At 42.9% G+C, this 20,761-nt stretch overlaps 1 protein-coding gene across 1 annotated transcript in view; it reads left to right on the forward strand.

The window, feature by feature from the left end:
• Window positions 1-20,761, forward strand: part of LOC146207985 (procathepsin L-like) — a 138,824-nt gene that overhangs the window by 109,962 nt on the left and 8,101 nt on the right. The window contains exons 3-4 of the mRNA XM_084577908.1: window positions 5,135-5,317; window positions 9,069-9,234. Coding sequence (XP_084434034.1) covers window positions 5,135-5,317; window positions 9,069-9,234 — 349 coding nt within the window. The remainder of the gene's footprint in view (window positions 1-5,134; window positions 5,318-9,068; window positions 9,235-20,761) is intronic.

The raw sequence follows: 20,761 nt of genomic DNA on the forward strand, positions 1-20,761 counted from the left end.
TATTCATACCATCAACCAGGTGATAGAAAAATAATATAATAAGCCCTTATACATAGCATTCATTGATTACGAGAAAGCATTTGACTCAGTTGAAACCTCGGCGGTGATACAGGCATTGCGAAATCAGGGGGCAGACGAGCCGTATGCGAAAGTGCTGGAAGATATATATAGTGGCTGCACAGCAACCATAGTGCTGCATAAAAAAGTAACAAAAGTTTCATAAAGAGAGGTGTTAAGCAAGGAGAAACGATCTTCCAAGCACTATACACAGCTTGCTTAGAGGAAGTATTCAGAGACTTGGAATGGAAGCAGTTAGGAATAAGGGTAGATGGAGAATACCTCAGTAATCTGTGATTTGCTGATGACATTGGGTTGATAAGTAACTCGGGGGATGAACTGCAAAAAATGATTGATGACCTAGACAGAAAAAGTAGAAAGGTAGGCTTGAAAATCAATACGCAGAAGACTAACGTAATCTTCAACAGCTTCGGGAAGGAACAGCAGTTTACGTTAGGTAGCCAAGCACTGTAAGTAGTAGGCGATTATGTCTACTTAGGGCAGGTATTAACTGCAGATCCGGACCATGAAAAGGAATAACGACAATAAGAATGGGATGCAGCGCATTTGGCAAGCACTCGCAGATTATGACTAGCAGCTTACCGGTATCGCTCAAGAGGAAAGTATACAACAGTTGCATCTTACCTGTACTCACCCATGGGGCTGAAGCGTGAAGGCTAACCAAGGGAGTTCTACTTAAGTTAAGGACAACCCAGAGGGCTATGTTCAACAGCCTCGGGAAGGAACAGCAGTTTACATTAAGTAGCGAAATACTGGAAGTAGTTGGCGAATATGTCTACTTAGGACAGGCAGTAACCGCAGATCCGGACCACGAAAGGGAAATAACAAGAAAAATAAGATTGGGATGGAGCGCATTTGGCAAGCACTCGCAGATTATGACTAGCACCTTACCGGTATCGCTCAAGAGGAAAGTATAAAACAGTTGCATCTTGCCTGTACTCACCTATGGGGCTGAAACGTGGAGGCTAACCAAGAGAGTTCTACTTACGTTGAGGACAACCCAGAGGGCTATGGAACGAAAAATGGTAGTTTTAACATTAAGAGATAGGAAGCGTGCAGAGTTGGTCAGAGAAATAACTCAAGTTACTGACATTCTGGTGGAAATCAAGAAGAAAAAAATGGGCATGGCAGGACATGTAGTGCGAAGAGAGGATAACCGATGGTCGCTTATGATAACAAACTGGATTCCAAGGGAAGGAAAGCGTACCAGGTGGCGGCAGAAAGTTAAGTGGATGGATGAGGTCAAGAAGTTCGCAGGGGTCAAGTGGATGCAGCTAGCACAGAACCAGGTTAATTGGAGAAATATGGGAGAGGCCTTCGCCCTCCAGTGCGTATAGCCTGGTTGATGGTGATGATTATATGTCCTCTGGCAGGGGCTGTCGAAATACAGTACGAAATGTTGGCTGACCTCTCTGAAACTGTCATAGGGGCACTCACTTAATATTTAAATAAATATGGAGATAAAAACAAACATCTTTCTTGAAGGCTGAAAAAAGGCCATTACTGTTCCTCTCTTCAAACCTGGAAAATCACAAACCGCCCCTAATTGTTATTGTGCCATAACTCTCACAAAACTATCTCGCAAATAGTTTGTAATTGTTCTAAATATTAGATTAGCTTTTGGGCTGCAACCTCCTAGATTTTTTTGTTAATCATTGTCGGTTTAAAAATGCATGCTAGACAAATAATTATATACTGCACCTCAACAAACTGTCCGAAAGGCTTTCATGACAAACTGGCTTTGCAGTTTTGGTTTATTCTTTTAACTAATATAATACGTTTGGAGATTTGGAATTCTTCGCAACCTAACACATCTATAGGAAACGGGGGTAAGTGCCTGAAGAACTTATTTTATGTGCGAATAGGCGCAACTTTATCGAGGAAGTTGTCCAAGATAACACCTCATGGATGTATTATAAGTACAACACTTTTTTTGAAGATGAACTTCACTAGCAGGATATTTCATACTTTATTATGTATTCAGTTTACGTCAATAATCTTTGAATAGCTTATACGTCATCCAACAAATCAGCATGCGAAAGGCAGGTACAATTAACAAAAGAAAAAGAGTAAATGTAAGTGCTTGTTGATGCATCATTCCATAGTTTTGGGAAGGGCTAGCTAGTCACATCGAATGGCCAAAGATGAAAGCGTTGCTAATAGTTTAGTTTACTTTTCGGTGGCAACATAAATTTACAAGCACTCCATGACGTTGGACCATAAGCAGAAACAAGTGGCGTTGCTTTTTTGCATGCTCTTTTTTGTGCATAAGACTCAACAAAATGAAATAAGGAAAATGAACACGTGACGTTCAGCCACCCAATTGTGCACATTGCAACGCGTTATTGCAACGCCATTGCAACGTCCTTCAACAAGTTGAGCTCAGCTCTTCTAATGCCACCCAAGGCACTCAGACGCATTAGTGTCTGTGCTACGTTAATAGCAGAGGCTTCAATAAATACCAGCTCTTTTTTCTATATGGCTCTACCAAAGATGTTTGCGTTTTATTAGCGTCAAAACAGTCACACTTTGCGCAGTGTGGTGCGATAATCGCGGATTTTGTGATCTGTTTGGAAGCTGTCTCGTGTTCTCATTAGCTCTTCTTTAGGAATATCCCCTCCTGTCCAACGTAAAACCTTCTGTAGCTGACAGGATATTATTAATCACGTTTTTATTGCAGTCTACATAAACTGCGTCATGTGTGATGCTACGCCTGGTTTTTTTTTGCTTGTTTTTCCTACTGACTGATCTCTAGGCCCATTTCTATTAGCTTGTGGGGAGCAACAAATATCACCTTTAAGCCGTATTTGCTGGCAGGTTTCTTAAAGTTATGCAAAATGTTGAAAGGTGGGAACGTTGAAATGTAGCAAATGTTCTTAAGCCTGATGGAAAGGAAAAACACGCAAAAATACCCAGGCGCAGTATCAGACACGACAGAGTTTATGCACATTGCGATCAAAACGTGGTCTATAACATCCCACTCAGCTGCAAACGGTGCTATGTTCGACAGAAGGAGAGGTGCTCGTGGAGGTGAGGAAGGTCATAAACGCCGGGAAATCTCCCACCGCACTGCGCAAATTGTGACTGCTTTCTATTACTAAAGAAAATCATAGTGATCGGTAGACCCATAAACAAAAAAGAAGCGGAAATTATCCAAGCACATGCTGCTGACGTAGCGCCAGAAAACCAGTGCGTAAGTGCACCTTCGGTACCATTAAGGAAAGCAGAACTTTATTACCTGAAGAAGATGGACCTAAAGTTTTTGTAATGCGCACGTGTGGCTGATTTAACGTCATGTTTTTATCTGTCCTTTACTTCTTTTTGTTGTCTTCCGTGCACAAAGGTGCGGATGCAAAACATTGCACAGCTACAAACTACGCAGTACAAATGCTAGCAACATGGGCAGAGTAAAGTGGTTCCTATCTCTTGCCTCAAAAGAAATTGGCTGTAATTCTCGCGGTCAAGCTAGGAATATATATGCCGACCCCACCCTACTACTTGAAGAACCTAAATTACCCGTAACAGATAAACGTAACTCTTAGGTGTAACTTTTGATATAAGAACAAACCATCCTGCCTTGCATAAATACTTTTCGAAAAGAAAGCTTTTCGATCACTCAACATACTCAAAGTGCCCTCAAGGAAGCACTCGGTATCCGACCGAACATAATATTACACATGTACCGCTCCGTTGTGCGCTGTAGTTTAGAATACGGCTGCCTTGTGTATGACTCTGCGCGACAGTAATATCTAATGCAGATGGATCTAGCCCAAACATTTTGTTTGCCTCTTTCAATACTCGAATACTGAACCTCCGTCATAAAGAGAATCTATGTAGAAACAAACGAAAACAAAAACAAACACAGCCTCGAACATAATCTTCAAGAGTACCTAGCTATAAAAGAATTGTATACGAACTACAATGGATTCTGTAGTGATGCTTAAAAGTGCTCAAGTTATGCCGGGTATGCAGTTGGGCCGGATAAAGCAGAAAACGTAGTAAGGGCATCCAAATTCGTATCCATGTATACAGCCAAATACTGTACTGCTGTGTAGCCATAGAAATAATAATGAACCAGGACCTCTTTAACAACATATTTTAAACTGGTTCTCTGAGACTACGTATGACATTACACTCCAGAAATGTAGTTCATCTATTACTAAGAAGCACCACCCAGACGCATAAAAAAGCCACTTTATAAAGACACACACTAACGTCCCCCTTAGTTCCGAGTCGTTTCAGAATATATAGCATTAGGATAGATTATGTATGTGCTGTACAAACACAAGAAAAGAACATAACAAGGATTCACACCCCCTAAAACGATAGCACCAAATTAGTACAGTGTAAGCTAAGAGATCAATGGCAGACTGTCACTGAATTGAATATTGAACAACTCAACAAGCTACACCCGGTAAAGACCACATCAAGAGAATGGAAGTCATGCATTGCACCAAAAGCGTTTTCATTAGCTATTTTATGCCGTCTTTGTATTGGGCACATACACATGACTCAACATCTTATAGAGAAAATATAAAAACCAATTTGTGTGAAATATATATAAATGAACTCACTGTGAATCATATTCTTTTCTCATGCATCGAAACCTCACGTAAGAAAGAAAAACACTTCACTAGATTCTACAAAGTATTAATTCCTTTCCACTCTACTTCGCTCACAGGACAAAATCCATTTACTGACATTTTTTCATTGTTTAGCTTTCACAAAGAAATAATATTATAAAGAAGTTGTAAAGCCCTAAAACCTGTTATAATCTTCTGAATAAATTAACTATTTAAACCTTGCGTGTGCCGCATGATTCTCTCAGCTGCCTATGCGCCATAAAGCTCAACAGACCAGAACACAACTTCGTCGCTGGAACGAAAAGCTCCGTAAAGTTCGCATCAGGTTTCTTGTTGTGTTTTCAGTCCTACACGCCTGTGGTCGCCAAAGACTGGAGCTGAAGACATTTAATTAGAATGAAATTCTAGTTTCATTTTATGCACACTACTACGGGTTACATAAGCGTTTAATAACTTCTTTTTTTGTCCTGCAGACGGGTAGCCTGGAGGGTCAACACTTCAGATCGGCAGGCATCCTGGTCTCTCTCAGCGAACAAAACCTCGTCGATTGCATGCATCATAACGGATGCAAGGGTGGCGACTACAACTCTGCTTTCAAGTACATCCAGAAGAACAGCGGCATAGACACCGAGGAAAGCTACCCATACCGTGCATCCGTAGGTTCACAGCTGATTTAGCAACGCGTTTTTACACTGTATATATTTCGCTAATAGCAGATGGAAAAACTAGTTTCCAGTGGTCTTATTTTAGCATGCCAATGCATGCATAAAACACTCTGTTCCAGCATAATCATACTTTCAGGCAGGCACTTGGTTAATACCTTCTATTCAAAGCATGCTTAGATTAGGACAAGGAATGACTGGCTGGTAACTTTCGTTTAGCTTGTTTGTACCCATGATTAAGTCTGGCTGTATTGAGCTGTTAGCTGCCTAAAGAAACTCGTTTAAGATCTCCGCATATCCGATTTAATTCTTACATGTTGCCGTAGAGAACATCCTTGCCGGCATTTCTGTATATCACTGTCTCCAAACCTTCCTATCTGTTCGAGAACTTGTCTATATATTGCTTGAATACATCAGGAAAGTTACCCTTTCTTACAGGTACAGAGTTTACCATGGGGGCTCGTTGCGATAGTGATTTTTCAGTGCTATTCGCTAAGTGAGAATATTAAATTAAGAGCAGTTGACTCAGAAAAGAATAAAGTAAAAATTAAAAACATGGACTGTTTTCTTTCAAATCAAATGGAAAAAGAACAGTGTCGACATAATAGTTCCTTAAACGAGTCGTTTAAATTTAGGGGCAATTACTACAGCCGAGATTCAAGTGCGCTATTTACATAATGCACTCGCTAGGCGTGGGCGTATGTGCTACAGGTTCTGTAAAACTTGCCTAATATATATATACACATCTATCTACAATAACAAGTCCATCTTGCTCTTTTATTGTCACCATGCCAGTGTCCAAAAGGTTTTACCTCTTTAAACAGTCACGGGCAATGCCGTTGTTACCTATGGTAAGCCGGCGTCAAACAACAATTTCGCCTGTAGAACCGCTGATGGCAAAACTTAGTTGATGAAATTTTTCATAGATTGCTTACGCTATTTCTTGCACTTGCTTTGTATGTCTTATTAAATAGCGTTCAGATCGAAGCGCATATTGTTGTCTTTGTTATAGACTTCACGTTATCATGTAAGCCAAAAAAAATTGTTGGGATTTAAGAATGGCTTCAACCAACTGATAGAGCGAAAGCTGTGAGTGTTGTATCGACATTTTCTGCGGACACTTAAATTTATTATGCCGCCTTCACAAGGTTGGAACGAACTTTCTGTCCTAGTAACTCGCTTTTGTCGTTCGCCTCTGCCGACTACCGATTTTTCTGTTTTCTGATTTTACTTCTTTTTCTTCTTCTGCTTCTTCTTTTCGTCCTCTTATTTTTCTTTTTTCCTCTTCTTCTTCTTCGTCTTCATATTCGTCTTCGTCTTCACCTGATATAAAGTACGGATGCAGTAGATAACTTGTGTACACCTATGAAAAAGCGTTAATGTACCAGCATAGACTGACAGAGAATGTAGCGTTAAAAAGACTAGTGGTGGAGGGTAATAGCGAAACAATAACGTGCGCCATAGATGCCGTGTGGAAAATTATCTAAAGAAAAGAATTGAAGAAGAAACATAATGAAAAAGTGAAAAAAGAAAAACATTTGTGAAAACGCTTGAACGGTTCAGCGCCACTGAAACGAATCGGGTGCAAACGTTTTTTATCTGGGCAACCGAACGTTGCATCGAACACAGCTAGTGTTCCCTAGAACACACAAAAGTTTACCGGCGTTCTATTCAGATTCCAGTTTCACTTTCTGCGCATACGATTCGGGCAGATGCTTTCTTGCTATGCTCGCTCAGCTCCATGCGCTAGGGCAAGCATGCGCAGTGCGGAAACTACCCTTGACATATTTGCACCGGCGCGCACATCTGATGAGATGTATCTACCCTCCTCTTCCTCTCTGTGGCGAGCACCACGTACTTGCCAAGTCACTGGGCATAGAGTTTCTTACTCTTACCTAGAGGGAAAGCTGTGCTGCCGTCTATGGGAGTTTACATGGAGTTTCCAGACGGCCAGTTCAGCCACCATGGGCGCTCAAAGCATCATGGGCCGGAGAGCTACAGAATGCAGAACTACAACTTTTGGCCAAGACTAATGCAAAGATAAACGTTTTTCTGCCGTAAATTATGTCCTAAGATTGAATAGTGTGGCTATAAATTGCAAAAAGAGAGAGAAACAGCATGTCAGTGTGATATTTATCCAATATAAGCGATGGCTCTTTCTCCTATTGGCTTAGTTTTGAGCAGCACAAATACCAATATTTCGCACTTATTAGGCAAACTTTGAAATAAAAAAACGTAATGAAAATATTCATGGTTGTGTAATCACTTAAGGAAGTTTTTAGTGGCATTTCGAGAAACAAAAACCATTTATTGGCGACGGCTTGTCTTGCGCCTTCGCTACTATGGCTTTCGCGGTCTATGTACGCACGTTCAGATGATGATGATAACGAAAAAGAAACATCGCAGTAACGCTACTCCACGTACCCGAGAAAAACCGACTGTCCCGCAACAAGTAGCACACCGGCCCATGATTCTTAGCGCGCCCATGGTGGCTGAAGTGCAGCGCCCTCAGCTTTCCCTCTAGTTAGTGTAGGGAACTCTGTCACTGGGGGAGCCACACACAGTTTGCGCATGCGCAGTTAGTCTGCTTAACTAGGTACGTGACGTCACAAGTCGGCGCAGCAGTGGAGACCAGCGTGCCGCAGCGGCGCAATAGCTGTGGAACTAAGTGCCTCGATGTCAGCGCCGTTATGCGTTCTGCATCGAAGCACCCTATGTGAAATGGCGAACCTGGTTGCCATTGTTACGGGGAATGTGCAGTTTTGACCTTCGAGAGCCGATGCGAAACTCGCTTCTACAAGCTTAGTGTAGCTTTCGCTACAAATTGCGGATTGGTCATGCTGAAGAGGGGGAACGATTTGCTGTGTATAACTCTTTTAAAACGTACCATTTATGCTGCATGTGTCTTGGGCATGATTACGGCGCAGAGGGAATATATTTTATAGTTGTTATTTTGAACTGTTCATTCTTACTTAAAGCAATAATTTAAATGTCTGGTTTATAGTTGCTTACCTGTAATTTCTGTAGAGGTAATATTCAAAGCTTGATTGGAGAAGAAACAGTGTAATTTCAGTGACATTTTCACCATTTCGATTAATGCAAGAAAACTTTCATGAGAAGTCTGCCTGTATCTGCACTATGACCATTAGAACTTATGATTATTGATTGCTCTCTCTGTTCGGTTCATTTTTTCTGGTAAGACGAACATTCTAGAAGGTCGAAATCTTTGAGGATGTGCAAAAAAATCTTTAGTTTATGTGAAACTTAAAACCACTAGTGGTGCTTTTAACCATGGTGTCACTGTGTACATGTTTTCTTAACTTACATGTTGGTCAAGCAGAAGGATGTGGTTGTGCTGGATTCTTGTTTCCGATTTTAAAATATGCTGCAATATTTTTATATTTTGTGTTACGTTTGCATGCTTCTTTTGGAGGCGCAGAGAACATTTTTCATCGGGTGGTCATTGCATGTTATAATGGGATGCCATTTCAGCAGAATATTGCTTACGTTTCGAACGGGGCTGGAGTATTTATTATATTCGAAGGCAGAATTTCTATGCTGGTGAAGCAACGGTCAAAAAAACACATGATTCGAAAGTTCCACATAAGATGTGAATTAACTTTAAGGATTGCTTGCTTATTTTCACCCAGCCTCAAAATTTCTGAAATTTCTCCAAATAGCGTGTTCTGCAGAGGAGAATTATACTGCTTGCCGAACAAATGGGCGCTACCTATTCCTCTTTCAGTACGGAAAATGCCAGTTTAAAAAAGATGGTGTTGGCGCCACCGTGACTGGATTTGTTCGCATCAAGAAGGGCTCGGAAGTGGAAATGAAAAGAGCAGTGGGGACAGTTGGGCCGGTTTCCATCACCATAAATGCCTCTCTGCCCACCTTCCGGTTTCATAAGCATGGTAAGTAAAATAGCAGTTCTGTATTTAGCGGCACATTCGATAGCAAATTTATATTTTTGGCCATGTCGGTTTTGCTAAAACTGTAGCACTTACTGCCTTACTAAACTTTTAACATTCATGCTTTTCTTACCATTTCCAGCGTAATAAAGCAGAAATGGTTATTATGTCGCTCAGGTGCGTTGACAAAGATGCGCCAGTACCGTCCTATATACTGTTGCGGTCGTTATTCTATCCTCTTTAATGAGAACTTACCTTTTAGCTTCAACCCTGAAGGGCTGTCATGATAAAGAATAGCTTTCATTCGCTACTTGGTGCGGCAAGCTCATGTAAGTAAAACTGAGATTCCAGCCAATACCCTTGTAAAAGGCAGTTTCCAGATCCCACGACCATTAAGTTTATTTTTGCTTCGCTGAATACTTCGCCCTAATTCAATACTGAAATACGTTTTGAGAGTTGCCGAGAATGCAGATTTGTCAGCCTAAATATTTCTGTGCCCTATCAGACACTTCGGCAGGGAACTTCAAAGCTCTCTTTCGACCTTTTCATAAAATGCTCGCAAATGACGCTTGCTGTTTCGTTCGCATTCCGAAAGGTTAGTCGAATCTGTGGTGAAGGATTACTGTCAGAACACATGCTGTATGTCAATGCAATAGCATTTAATGGCATTGTAACCTGCCAGAGATGAAGAGAGTTAATGACGTGTGCACGGGTTAGTTATCATTATCATCATCATCATCATCCTCAGCTTGACTATACCCACTGCAGGGCAAAAGCCTCTCCCATATTCATCCAATTAACCCGGTCCTGTGCGAGCTCCATCCACTTGACCCCACGAACTTCTTAACCTCATCCGCCCACCTAACTTTCTGCCGCCCCCTGCTACGCTTTCCTTCCCTTGGAATCCAGTTTGTTACCCTAAGCGACCATCGGTTATCCTCTCTTCGTACTACATGTCCTGCCCATGCCCATTTCTTCTTGATTTCCATTAGATGTCAGTGACTTAAGTTATTTCTCTAATCCACTCTGCATATTTCCAATCTCTCAACATTATCTCTACCATTTTTCTTTCCTTAGCCCTCTGCGTAGTCCTCAACTTAAGTAGAACCCTGTTTGTTAGCTTCCACGTTTCAGCCCTATAGGTAAGTACAAGTAAGATACAACTGTTGCATACCTTCCTCTTGAGCCATACCGGTAAGCTATTAGTCATATTCTGGGAGTGCTTGACAAATGCGCTTCACCCCAGTCTTATTCTCCATGTTATTTCCATTTCATGGTCCGGATCTGCGGTTACTACCTATGCTAAATCGATATATTCACCTACTACTTCCAGTGCTTCGCTACCTAACGTAAACTGCTGCTCTTTCCCTAGCCTACTGAACATTACCTTTGTTTTCAAGTCTACGTTTTTACTTTTCCTGTCTAGGTCATGAATCATTCTTTGTAATTCATTCCTTGAGTTACTTAACAAGGCAATGTCATCAGCAAATCGCAGATTACTGAGGTATTCTCCATCTACTCTTATCCTTAACTCCTCCAATTCCAAGTCTGAATACTTCTAAGTAAGCTGTGAATAGTACTGGGGAGATCGTGTCTCCTTGCCTAAGACCTTTCTTGATAGGAATTTTGTTACTTTCTTTATTCAGAACTAGTTGCTGTGCACCCTGTATATATATCTTCCAGCACTTTAACGTACGGCTCGTCTACACCCTGATTACGCAATGCTTGTATGACCTAGTCAAGTGCTTTTTCCTAATCAATGAATGCTATGTATAAGGGCTAGTTATATTCCGAGCATTTTTCTATCACCTGGTAGATGGTAAGGATGTGATCGATAATAGAGTTTCCTTTCCGAAAACCTGCTTGACCTTTTGCTTGGTTGCAGTCTAAAGTTGCCCTGATTCTACTGGCGATTACTTTGGTAAATACCTTATGTGTAGTTATGTGGGAATTTATATCAAGCTTTGCTTATAGCTCCAGTTGTGGGTGACTCTGAGATGGCATGGAGACTAAAGCGAGAGCCAATTTTTCGAGCACCGAAACGAGAACGCCTAGACACCGAACGAGAGAAGTTCTTCGCACCCCAAGCTCTCATAGGACTTGCTTGTATCCAAACTGGCATCAGTCCCGCACTACAGACCTTGGCACTCTGAAGCCCCGAAATTTTTCCACGTCCGAATTTACCCGTTTTGTGTCTAACTTAATTTTGATTCCTTCAAATTAAATGGTGAGCTCCATCGTTTGGTGGAAAACCCCCAATATCTCGCCTTGTCGATCCCGGAAGTTTGACTGCTCCTGAATTTTACCTATAGGGTTGAGCAACTTAACTTGACCTTGGATAACTCAGTGCTCCCTTCCAAATTTTGGTGGGTCACCCAAATAATCTGGCATACTTACGAATTCTGCGCACCTCGAAGCAACGAAGCTTAGTGAAAGAAAATACAGGAAGCTTTTTTTGCTGAAAGCGATTGCATTGCGAATTGTACGCAGCAACACAAATATATGTCAGTTCATATTTTACCTACAATGGCACCTAAGGACTGGATGCTAACAAAACTGCTTGCCATATTTGGAGCACGAAGTATTATCTTTATTAATAAGCGAATCGACGAAATTCATGTGTACATGAACTAGTATTCCCAAGAGAAGCTGCGGACGGAGCTATTAGGCTGTCGCGTCATACTGATAGGGTGGGCTGTTTTTGAAACGCACTGTAAGTTTGCCATAACGATCAGTATAATCTCTATCCCTCCATGAGTAATATACTACTTTACCATATTAACAAAGCGTACCCCGTTGTTTTTCTACTGGGCAGTCCAGTTATTACTCGTGAGCGCAGCAAACGTTTCACGAGCAAAACACTTCACTAGCCAGCGTTTGCTATGCATCCGAAGCTGTTACGAATTATACAAATATGTTCTTATACATACTTCACACATTTTGCTTTCACATATGTGAAGGTGAGTACCGTAGAAAATTAAACATTGCTTAACTTTTTAAACGCGTCCTAATACATTCGTCTTGAATTTAATGAGCCAGACTTCATCATGACATTATTGATGTGGCAAATTCTGTTTTTCGTTTCACTCACGTCAGTTGCCATGTCGAACATCTGATCGTCTACGAGAGTTTTCATTCCCCACAGTCTGAAATACCGCTCAGTGACCGCGGATTGCGTCACTGAGGCAGAAGACGAAGGATCAGACAGTGACCAAAGTAGAAGATTTCGGGGATGGCCGGCCCATTTATTAAGACGTTTCGCCACCATCGCTATTTTTTTAAATTGGCTTGCCGAACCATAGCAAACTCTTTGACTGAGATTTGCTCGCTGATCCATTCTACTTGTCCGCGATAGCTTTATTTTACGTACATAAACTTTAATGTAAAAGTACCAGTCTTCATTCTCGGATTTCGCCAGATGGGCTTCGACTCCTCATTCCCATTGGTTGCAAAACGTGATTCGATGAATCCAACGAACAAAGTCGCCGGTAGTGGTTTTCGGAATCAGTACTACGCAAAGATATCATCTGCCCATCGTTAGACGCCCGCGCTATCTGGATGGCCTGTTTTTTCGCTGAGTAGCGGCCAGTCTTCTGCACTGCGCTCTGGATATTGTGCCTTCCATTGTCTTCAAGGGCCCTTAAAAGTTCTACTAAGTCCTTATATAAAGATTTCACCGTAATAAAAATCTAATTAGGCCCCCATACATATTTCGGTATACACAACAATACTGGCAGTAGCAAAGCTAAACGGCTGGTAAAAAAATGCTTCAGCAAGCGTATCCTTCCTTAGAAAAGCTAATCCTATGATCGGTATCAATTTCGTAGGCTAGTGTGTTCACACTAGTTTAGAATGAACCGTTTTCATTGGCCTTGAGCTTTATGCCCCCTGCCTGAACATGGTAAGGCTATCAACTAAATGAGCGCCGTCATGATGCATTCTAGTTATAACACTATCGTGATTCTGACATGGTTGTCTACCTGCCCTGTGCACACCTACAGCACTTCGCTACCTCTCGTGCACTGCTATTGTTGCAAAAGTGGTATGTAACCAAATCAAACCCAATCGTGAATCCTCTAGCTTGGTTGTGTGGGAAGCGTCTGCGAGTGCCGTGAAATAAAACTGCCATAGCGAAGCAGAGCAGGTTCGAACCGGGGAACATACGTGGAATATAGGGTACTGAACCTCGAAGCTACTGCCACAGCCGTTCAGCCTGAGAGTTTTACTGTCCATCTTTGGCGCTGTGCCCTGGAAGTTGCCGCCTCCATCAAATTTGATCCATGCTCTCTATATCCAAAGGCATCGATATCACATTGTCCTCTTAAGGTGCGTTGAATGCTATTCATTGTTTAAGTAATGAGGTTGACGCACCCTCAAAATTCAGGTGCCAAACATCGAAAATTGATTTGAGCAATTCCAAATTTGAGTTTAACCATATTCAAATTATATTTGACCGATTCGCAAACATACTCGACTCACTTCTAAATTAATATTTGATCACCCTCAAATATAATCGTAAATGCCTAAATTGTATGGACAGTCGAAGCTTAGTCGCATTAGCATTATAGTGTCTGCTGGTTGGCGGAATATATTCGTTTACTTTTTGTCTTTCGAGCATGTTCGCATTTAATTTTCTTCCTTGCAAGTGAAGTTCCGAGGTTAGGATTGTTTGCAGAGCCTGTGCTCCCGGAAAAAGAAAAGAACTATTCAGTGTCCTTCTTGCCCTCCAAATAAGTAGCGGAGAGGGGGGCAGAGGTACAGTGTCTACCGAGGAGCGTCCGCGCAGTTTGAGAGCTGACGGGATACCGAAAATACGGGAGAGGTCAAGGGGTCGACCTCTGGTTTTGTAGATGACGCGCGAAACTCCTTTCTCCCCGGATAAGCTGATCAGCGAGATCGGCGACGGGGCATTCTAACCCGTGTCGCGTCGGTATTTTCCAGTATCTGCAGCCTCGCTTCGGAAAGCGCTCTCAATGAGACTGTGGCCGCGGTGGCAGCGGGCATGAAGAATGACCCCTCATGTTCGTCCGTGTACAGATGTATCTCTGTCTGTTTGCGAGCGAAGACGTATCAGCAGGTGGGCCTCGGACGTTGCCTTTAAGCGAAACGGTTTTTACGGATTAACTCTGAGGGTGGGAAAGAAGCACCCGTGGGGAAACGAGTGATTTCCAAGTTTCGGGAAGAAGGGCAGAATCCTCTGATATTTCGATAGTGAAAAGTGTATACGCACGCTTGTACAGTGTTATTTGAGATGTTTTGCCTTCTTACCTTTGTCTTTCATTGACAGTGTTATACTTTCCCCAATTCGTGATTGGTAATGTGTCCGTTTCCCTAAGGATTTATTGGGTTACTGTTTCTGAATTTTCCCTATTGGTTGTTGTTCCCACTGAGGGCGGGACATAGGGCTTAAAAGATGTTTTGGTCTAACCAAAGCCTGGTTTCGTCAAATTAAACTACGAGTCAGTCAATTGTAAATATGTTTCTCCTTGCTTGTATCTTTCCGTTTTGATTTATTAATTGTTAATAAATAGTTAACCTTTCCGGAAGTGTCCTCGAGTAATGTGATTGAGTAACATTGAACCTGCAAGACGGCAAGCATCCTAAAACCCCCCATCGTCATCAACATATTTCCCTGTAAGATCTGGAGGGAAAACCAACTTCGCATATTAATTTTATTTTTGGGACCGCAGTTCTGCTTTCACCTACTTATCTCATTGATCACGATTGGTACTTCATCCCTTTAGATATCTAGCAAGGCAAATCAACTTATTAAGTTGTGCTTGTCAGGGTATTGTACATTAGAAAATATGGCGAACTGCTGTTAATTATAGTGCCTAATATTATCCTTTCAACTCGCTGTGACTACGATAGCAGACAGCGGTCAGTCTATCTGTCACCCTGAAATATAGAACGTCTGTAGCTTTCTTAATAATGGCTGTCAAGTCACTATTAAAAACTTTGCGAACTTCTTTTACGCTTTTAATTGTAGCGTCTGCATATCCTGTAATCACGCGGCGCATACCATAGTAGACATCGGTCTGTGACGTCAACAGACGCCCTGCGTCGCAAGATGCGATATTGTTACGTACTAAGTACATAACGAGGGTGTTTATATTTAGTCTAGGCACTGCGAGTCCCCAAGGCACATCGGATCCTGCTTCCTCTATTCAATCTCTGGGTTCTCCTTTATCATGACACCCCAAATCACGTGATACTTCCCCCTTCGCAGACGAAGCGGACAAGATGTTTAAGTAAGGTGCCGAGGAGGGAAACTTTTTAGCTGAGTGACATGCACCGACTAGGTCCTGCGTTAGCATCAGCCACTTTTAATGCGGCGTAATATCACATAGTTCACACCACTCAGGCGCTCCATAACGACATAAGAACCGCTATTGTTAAACCGCAGCTTCTGGTATAATTCATAGGCTGCCAATGTGGCGAGCTTCTTCGACTCTACATAGTGGCGGCGATGGAAGGCTCGTTGTGGAGGGAGACAGGATGGATGGTTACGAGACAGCTGCGGGGAATTCTATCATAAAGGATAAAACAGTGTTATACGCGCATGTAATGAAATGGAGGATGTCCTCGTAGTTCTTGTGATCAAAATCAACATAAATCGTCGACAGCTATCAGAGTGCGGTTACCGCGTTCAGCAAGCCTATTCGTTTGAAGGTGATACGGCGTTGAATTGCGGTAATCGCAGCGTAGAGACGATGGAGTTCTTCGATAACATCAGCTTTAAATTGGCGCCCACACTCGAGGAGCACTGTGTTCGAGGACGACAAATTGAAGAATAGGGATACTTAAGAAAGATTGACTGAGAGTATGGCGGGTATTTCTGAATATCGAGTGAGTGAGACGGTCATCTCGTACCACTATACACCGGTCATCCCTCGAAGACCGCTGAAAAGGACCCCAAGAGGCCAATCTCCACCTACTCAAAAGGTGCGGTCTGAGGTGCAATAGGATGCAGCGATCCTGGTGGACGGGAAGCAGTGAGATTGTACCGGTGGCACTTGACACAACTGGCTACATAGCACTGAATGTTCTGACGCATGTGGTCAGTAAAATCGCTCCTGTGTGCTGTGAAGGATCCTGGAGACATCAGTTTGGCCAGACGTGACATCGTCGTGCATCATTTGGAAAACAAGAATACTGAAATTTTTCGTCAAGACGAGGAGATAGGGCGCACCTCCGAAGTTGGAATTCTTCTTCTAAACTAGCCCGGCGCAAACACATAAATGCGTATCTCTTGAAGCATGAGCGGCGCCAAAGTGTGATCGTTATGTAGTTCTCTCTGGAACAGTTGAGAACCAGGAAAAGTTGCTAAGATAGACACCAAGTAGTCATCCAAGTTGTCAGTGCCACTACCAATTGAAGAAAACGACAAGCGTTAGAGACATAAAGTAAGATGGAGTGCAAAGTCAGACTCCGCCCGCACCGCTGATGTCAGCTTCGGCGTGTTGACGGCCATTTTTGTATGCCACAGTGACGCTAAACTCTTTCACACGCAAAACCCCTCGGGCAAGCCGACCGCAACTGTCACGGAGATTTACAAGCCAACAAAACGAATGATGATCAGTGACCAAGATACTTTGTTGGGCGATTTGGTACTTATTCATTATTAATATAAACAGCGCGAACACGAAGACAAAGGACAAGGTTGTTTTTTCTGGGCCTTGGAGTAAAGGGCTTAGGCATAGTTGTGAGTCAGCGCTTGTACTGTGGCTTTCTTTTATCTTGTCCTTTGTCTTCGTGTTCGTGCTGTTTATATTAATAATGATCAATGACGGTGGTAAAAGCATTTATATAAAGGTAGGAACGAAATGGTTGCACCGCGAAAACGACCGCAAGGCACACTTGTTCAGTAACGGTGTCTTTACGTTCCGACTTGTTCAAGGCGCGAGTAGAATACGCTATCACATGCTGATCACTGCAATGGCACTGGATGAGCACAGCACCTACCCCCGCGCCCCTAGTGTCGTGAACTTCGATGGGGGCAGATGGGCAGAAGTGGCCTAGAATAGGCCCCGATGTTAGAAGAAATTTGAGATGGCGGAAGGCAGAGTTGAAGTCAGCAGTCCAATTGAACTGGGCATCTTTTTGCAAAAGACACGTGAGATGGTTGGCGATGTCAGCGAATCTGGCTACAAAGCGCCGAAAGTATAAACATAGCTTTAAAGAGCTCCTAAGTTCCTTCACCCATTTCAGCGCTGTAAAGTTGGTCAAAGCCTAAATCCGGCCAAACACCATCCTTATCATCCACCATCGTTATCAACCTTGTGACCATAGAAAATTGTCAAGAATGATAACGAAGCGGCCACAGTTCTCATGAAAGTTCTTGCTGAAGGTCATGTCGTCCAAATAGCGGTAACAAATTGTCCAATTGAGCCCGCGCAGAGTGTCGTCCATGAATTGCTCTAACGTGGCATGAGCTTTGCACAATCCAAAAGGGTGCTGCGTTAAACTCATAGAATCTGTGGGGTTCACAGATGCCGCCTTTCTTTTTGTGGATCTGGTCCATCGGTTCTGCCAGCAGCCTGAGGAGAAGTGTGACGTTGAGTGAAGACAGTCGATTCCATCGCCAATACGTGGAAGCAGATTGACATTTTTTTGGTTACGGCATTAGGCCGGCGATAGTCCACACAGAAGCGCGATGTGTTGTCTTTCCTTTTAACGAGGATAACTAGAGCCGCTGAAGTAGTTGAAGATTTCTGGATCGCACCATGTTGGAGCATGTGAATTTGTTCGTAAATAAGGTGACATTCGCTCGGGGACACACGCTAGGGCTGCTGTCTGATCGGGCGAGAGCTTCGATTATCAATCGAATGATTAATGCGAGAAGCAGGAATCGGCGGCGGACGATCCACGGCAAAGTGGAAAACGGAACCATGCTTGGAATGCAGGTCAGTCCAATTTCGGCGCTCCTTTGTTGCCAAAGATGTGCTTATCATTGCCTGGATTCGAGACTGCAGTAGGGGTGTTTGCTCGTCAAGAACACAGTCAATTAGTGCCACCACGTAAGTCTATCACACCTTTCTCGAAACTTGTGAGGTTTATGCCATAAGGTAACACGGCTTGTTCGGCTGAACAGTTCACAGTCCACAACAAGGTTCGGCCTCTGGTCCCTGAAACTTTGCAACTAGGCATCAATACACTCTTTGCACAGGTAGCTGTTGTAGGTTCCACTACGGCCCCGAAATCCTCGCCTCGCTCAATTTTGTAGATGAAACAACTTTGGTAAATTCTGCGTACATCGCAGGTACAAGTGTATCTAGAGGCTAAGAAAACTGTCACAAATCGAACGATAATGCTTCTACAAGAGCTGACATCATCGTAGTATTCAGTGAGAGATGTCCACTCAAGTCAGTGTAACGTTTCACCACACATTTGCAGAAAGTCTATACATAGAATTATTTAATGTGTGGAACGAGGCAACACTGTGAATTCATTACGAACCGCTTGACAGCTTATCACAACGTTCTCGCAGCACACACCCAGAGGCACCAATAATTCACCGCCAACACCACGGAATACGACAGCTTAATTCTGAACATTACGTTACAAAGATTCTTGAATACATAACTCATAACAGAGACTGTTGCTTCAATTTCAATTATTACCATGGTGCGGCCGCACTATGGTAATAATTGACGGCATCCGGATGTCTTCAATGAATATTTTAAGATTGTTCTGAAAGATAAATACAGGGAGATGTATTGGTAACATTGACTCTCCGGCGACCTCACCTCCATCGGCCGCGTCTGCTAGTTTCCCGAAGGGGAAAAACGGCGCCGAGGAGACGGCGAGCGTCACTGTTTTTGCGTTGGCGCTTCCAAGGTTTGGTCAGAAGCAGGCGAGGTACTTGGCATCTGATCCAAGTGCTAGGTATCAAAACTCGATGTAGGCGTGGGCGGATAATATTCCGCATTAAGGCGATCAGAAGCGTTGTGCAAGAGGCGATGGTCTTTTTACAGCAGGCCTCGTCGACTACACTGCCAGGAGATATGTCCAGTAATGCCACGGCTGTAACGCACAGTTTGCGGGCGCCACTGATCAGAGTAAAAGTAGGTGCAAACATGCCCTGGATGGCAATTGTGGCCGAGCCTACGTCGCTCACGAACCACCCGCCTGTGTAGGCGCTTCTTCGAACCATACGCGGCCGGGAAGAGACTTAGTCTTCATATTGTCTGTGGTCGTCAAACCATGGCTCATTTCAAGCCGGAATCCGGGAAGCTGATGGGGTGGCGGGCTCTGCGCAACCGTCATATTGCTGTTCCACCTGACACGCAGAATCTTTGTTGCGCAGCAGTTCTCGAACGATCCGGCATTTTTAGATCAGCCATCGGCTCCGGGGCACTTACATCAACGCTCGCGATGGATGTGACGGTGGCCAGTCGCCCAAATCTAGATTTGATGCCACGCAAATTCAATCTTAAGAACGTGAGGCAGGGCGGCTGAATTCAAATAATCGTTCCTAATAAAGAACCTGTATGCGTCTTCAGCGATCCCTTTGAGTAAGTGGATAATAGTAGTTATTGTGATCCACTACCGTGATCCGCCATGCGTGTATATATATGTATATATATATATATATATATATATATATATATATATATATATATATATATATATATATATATATATATATATATCTGGGTTACATGCACCATATGTCTCTTCAACCTCGAGTATAAAGAATCCGTCATAGTCCATTGCTGTGCCGCCTTTGTGGAAGCCTGCTTGGTCATTTCATCGCTTTAACTCGAAGATTATCTGGATTCTTTAAATAATGCGCATGCAAAGAGCTTTGTAGGCTACAGGAAGTAATTTATTCAGTCTGTATTTTTGATTACATCATTACCGTTGTTAATGCGCCTATTTTATGTAATGTCAGTTGAAATTTCAATTCATTTCAGTCCGAAGTTCATTTTTTGACTTCTTTCTTCCGACATCAGGGTCCTGGTGGCTTGGGACGCTGTACACATATTTTTGTGGAGCTCTGCACAGTACTGTTCCATTCTTCCTCTTTTTAGGCGAAACGTGTCCTGATGCATTCCCATCAAAATGTTAAAGTATTCCCTCTTGTTGGCGGTAAAATACTTCCGCCACATAAAGGCTAGCGAAAGCTGAAAAAAATACATATTTGTGCCGAGAAGCCCACGCGCCAATGCGGACAGTGGAGCACTGAAGCTTCTGATCCCTGCTAGAATGAGCCGCAGTATTTTTCATCCTCGGAATCCAACACCGCTTTTCGAGCAAACAAAAATTAGACATAATGTTTTGTATAGCGTTGGAAAACGAGCGGACGTAAATCCCGCGCTCGCTGAAATACGAAGTAAATTTTATTTCGTGGTTTCTTTGAGATTGGTTTCTTTTTCAGACCAAAAGAATAAATTTTACAGCCCTTAAAAGGCGCTGAATTGTGGGAGGGAGCAGAGGATTCTTTGAGCTTAAAAATGCAGCTTGAAATTACTTCACCGGCAAGGGATGTTCATTTAATAGAACACACTAGCCCCAAGGAAACAAA

This window comes from Amblyomma maculatum, chromosome 1 (genome assembly GCF_055883805.1).
Source record: "Amblyomma maculatum isolate TAMU_Amacu chromosome 1, ASM5588380v1, whole genome shotgun sequence".
In the NCBI taxonomy this organism is placed as follows: domain Eukaryota; kingdom Metazoa; phylum Arthropoda; class Arachnida; order Ixodida; family Ixodidae; genus Amblyomma; species Amblyomma maculatum.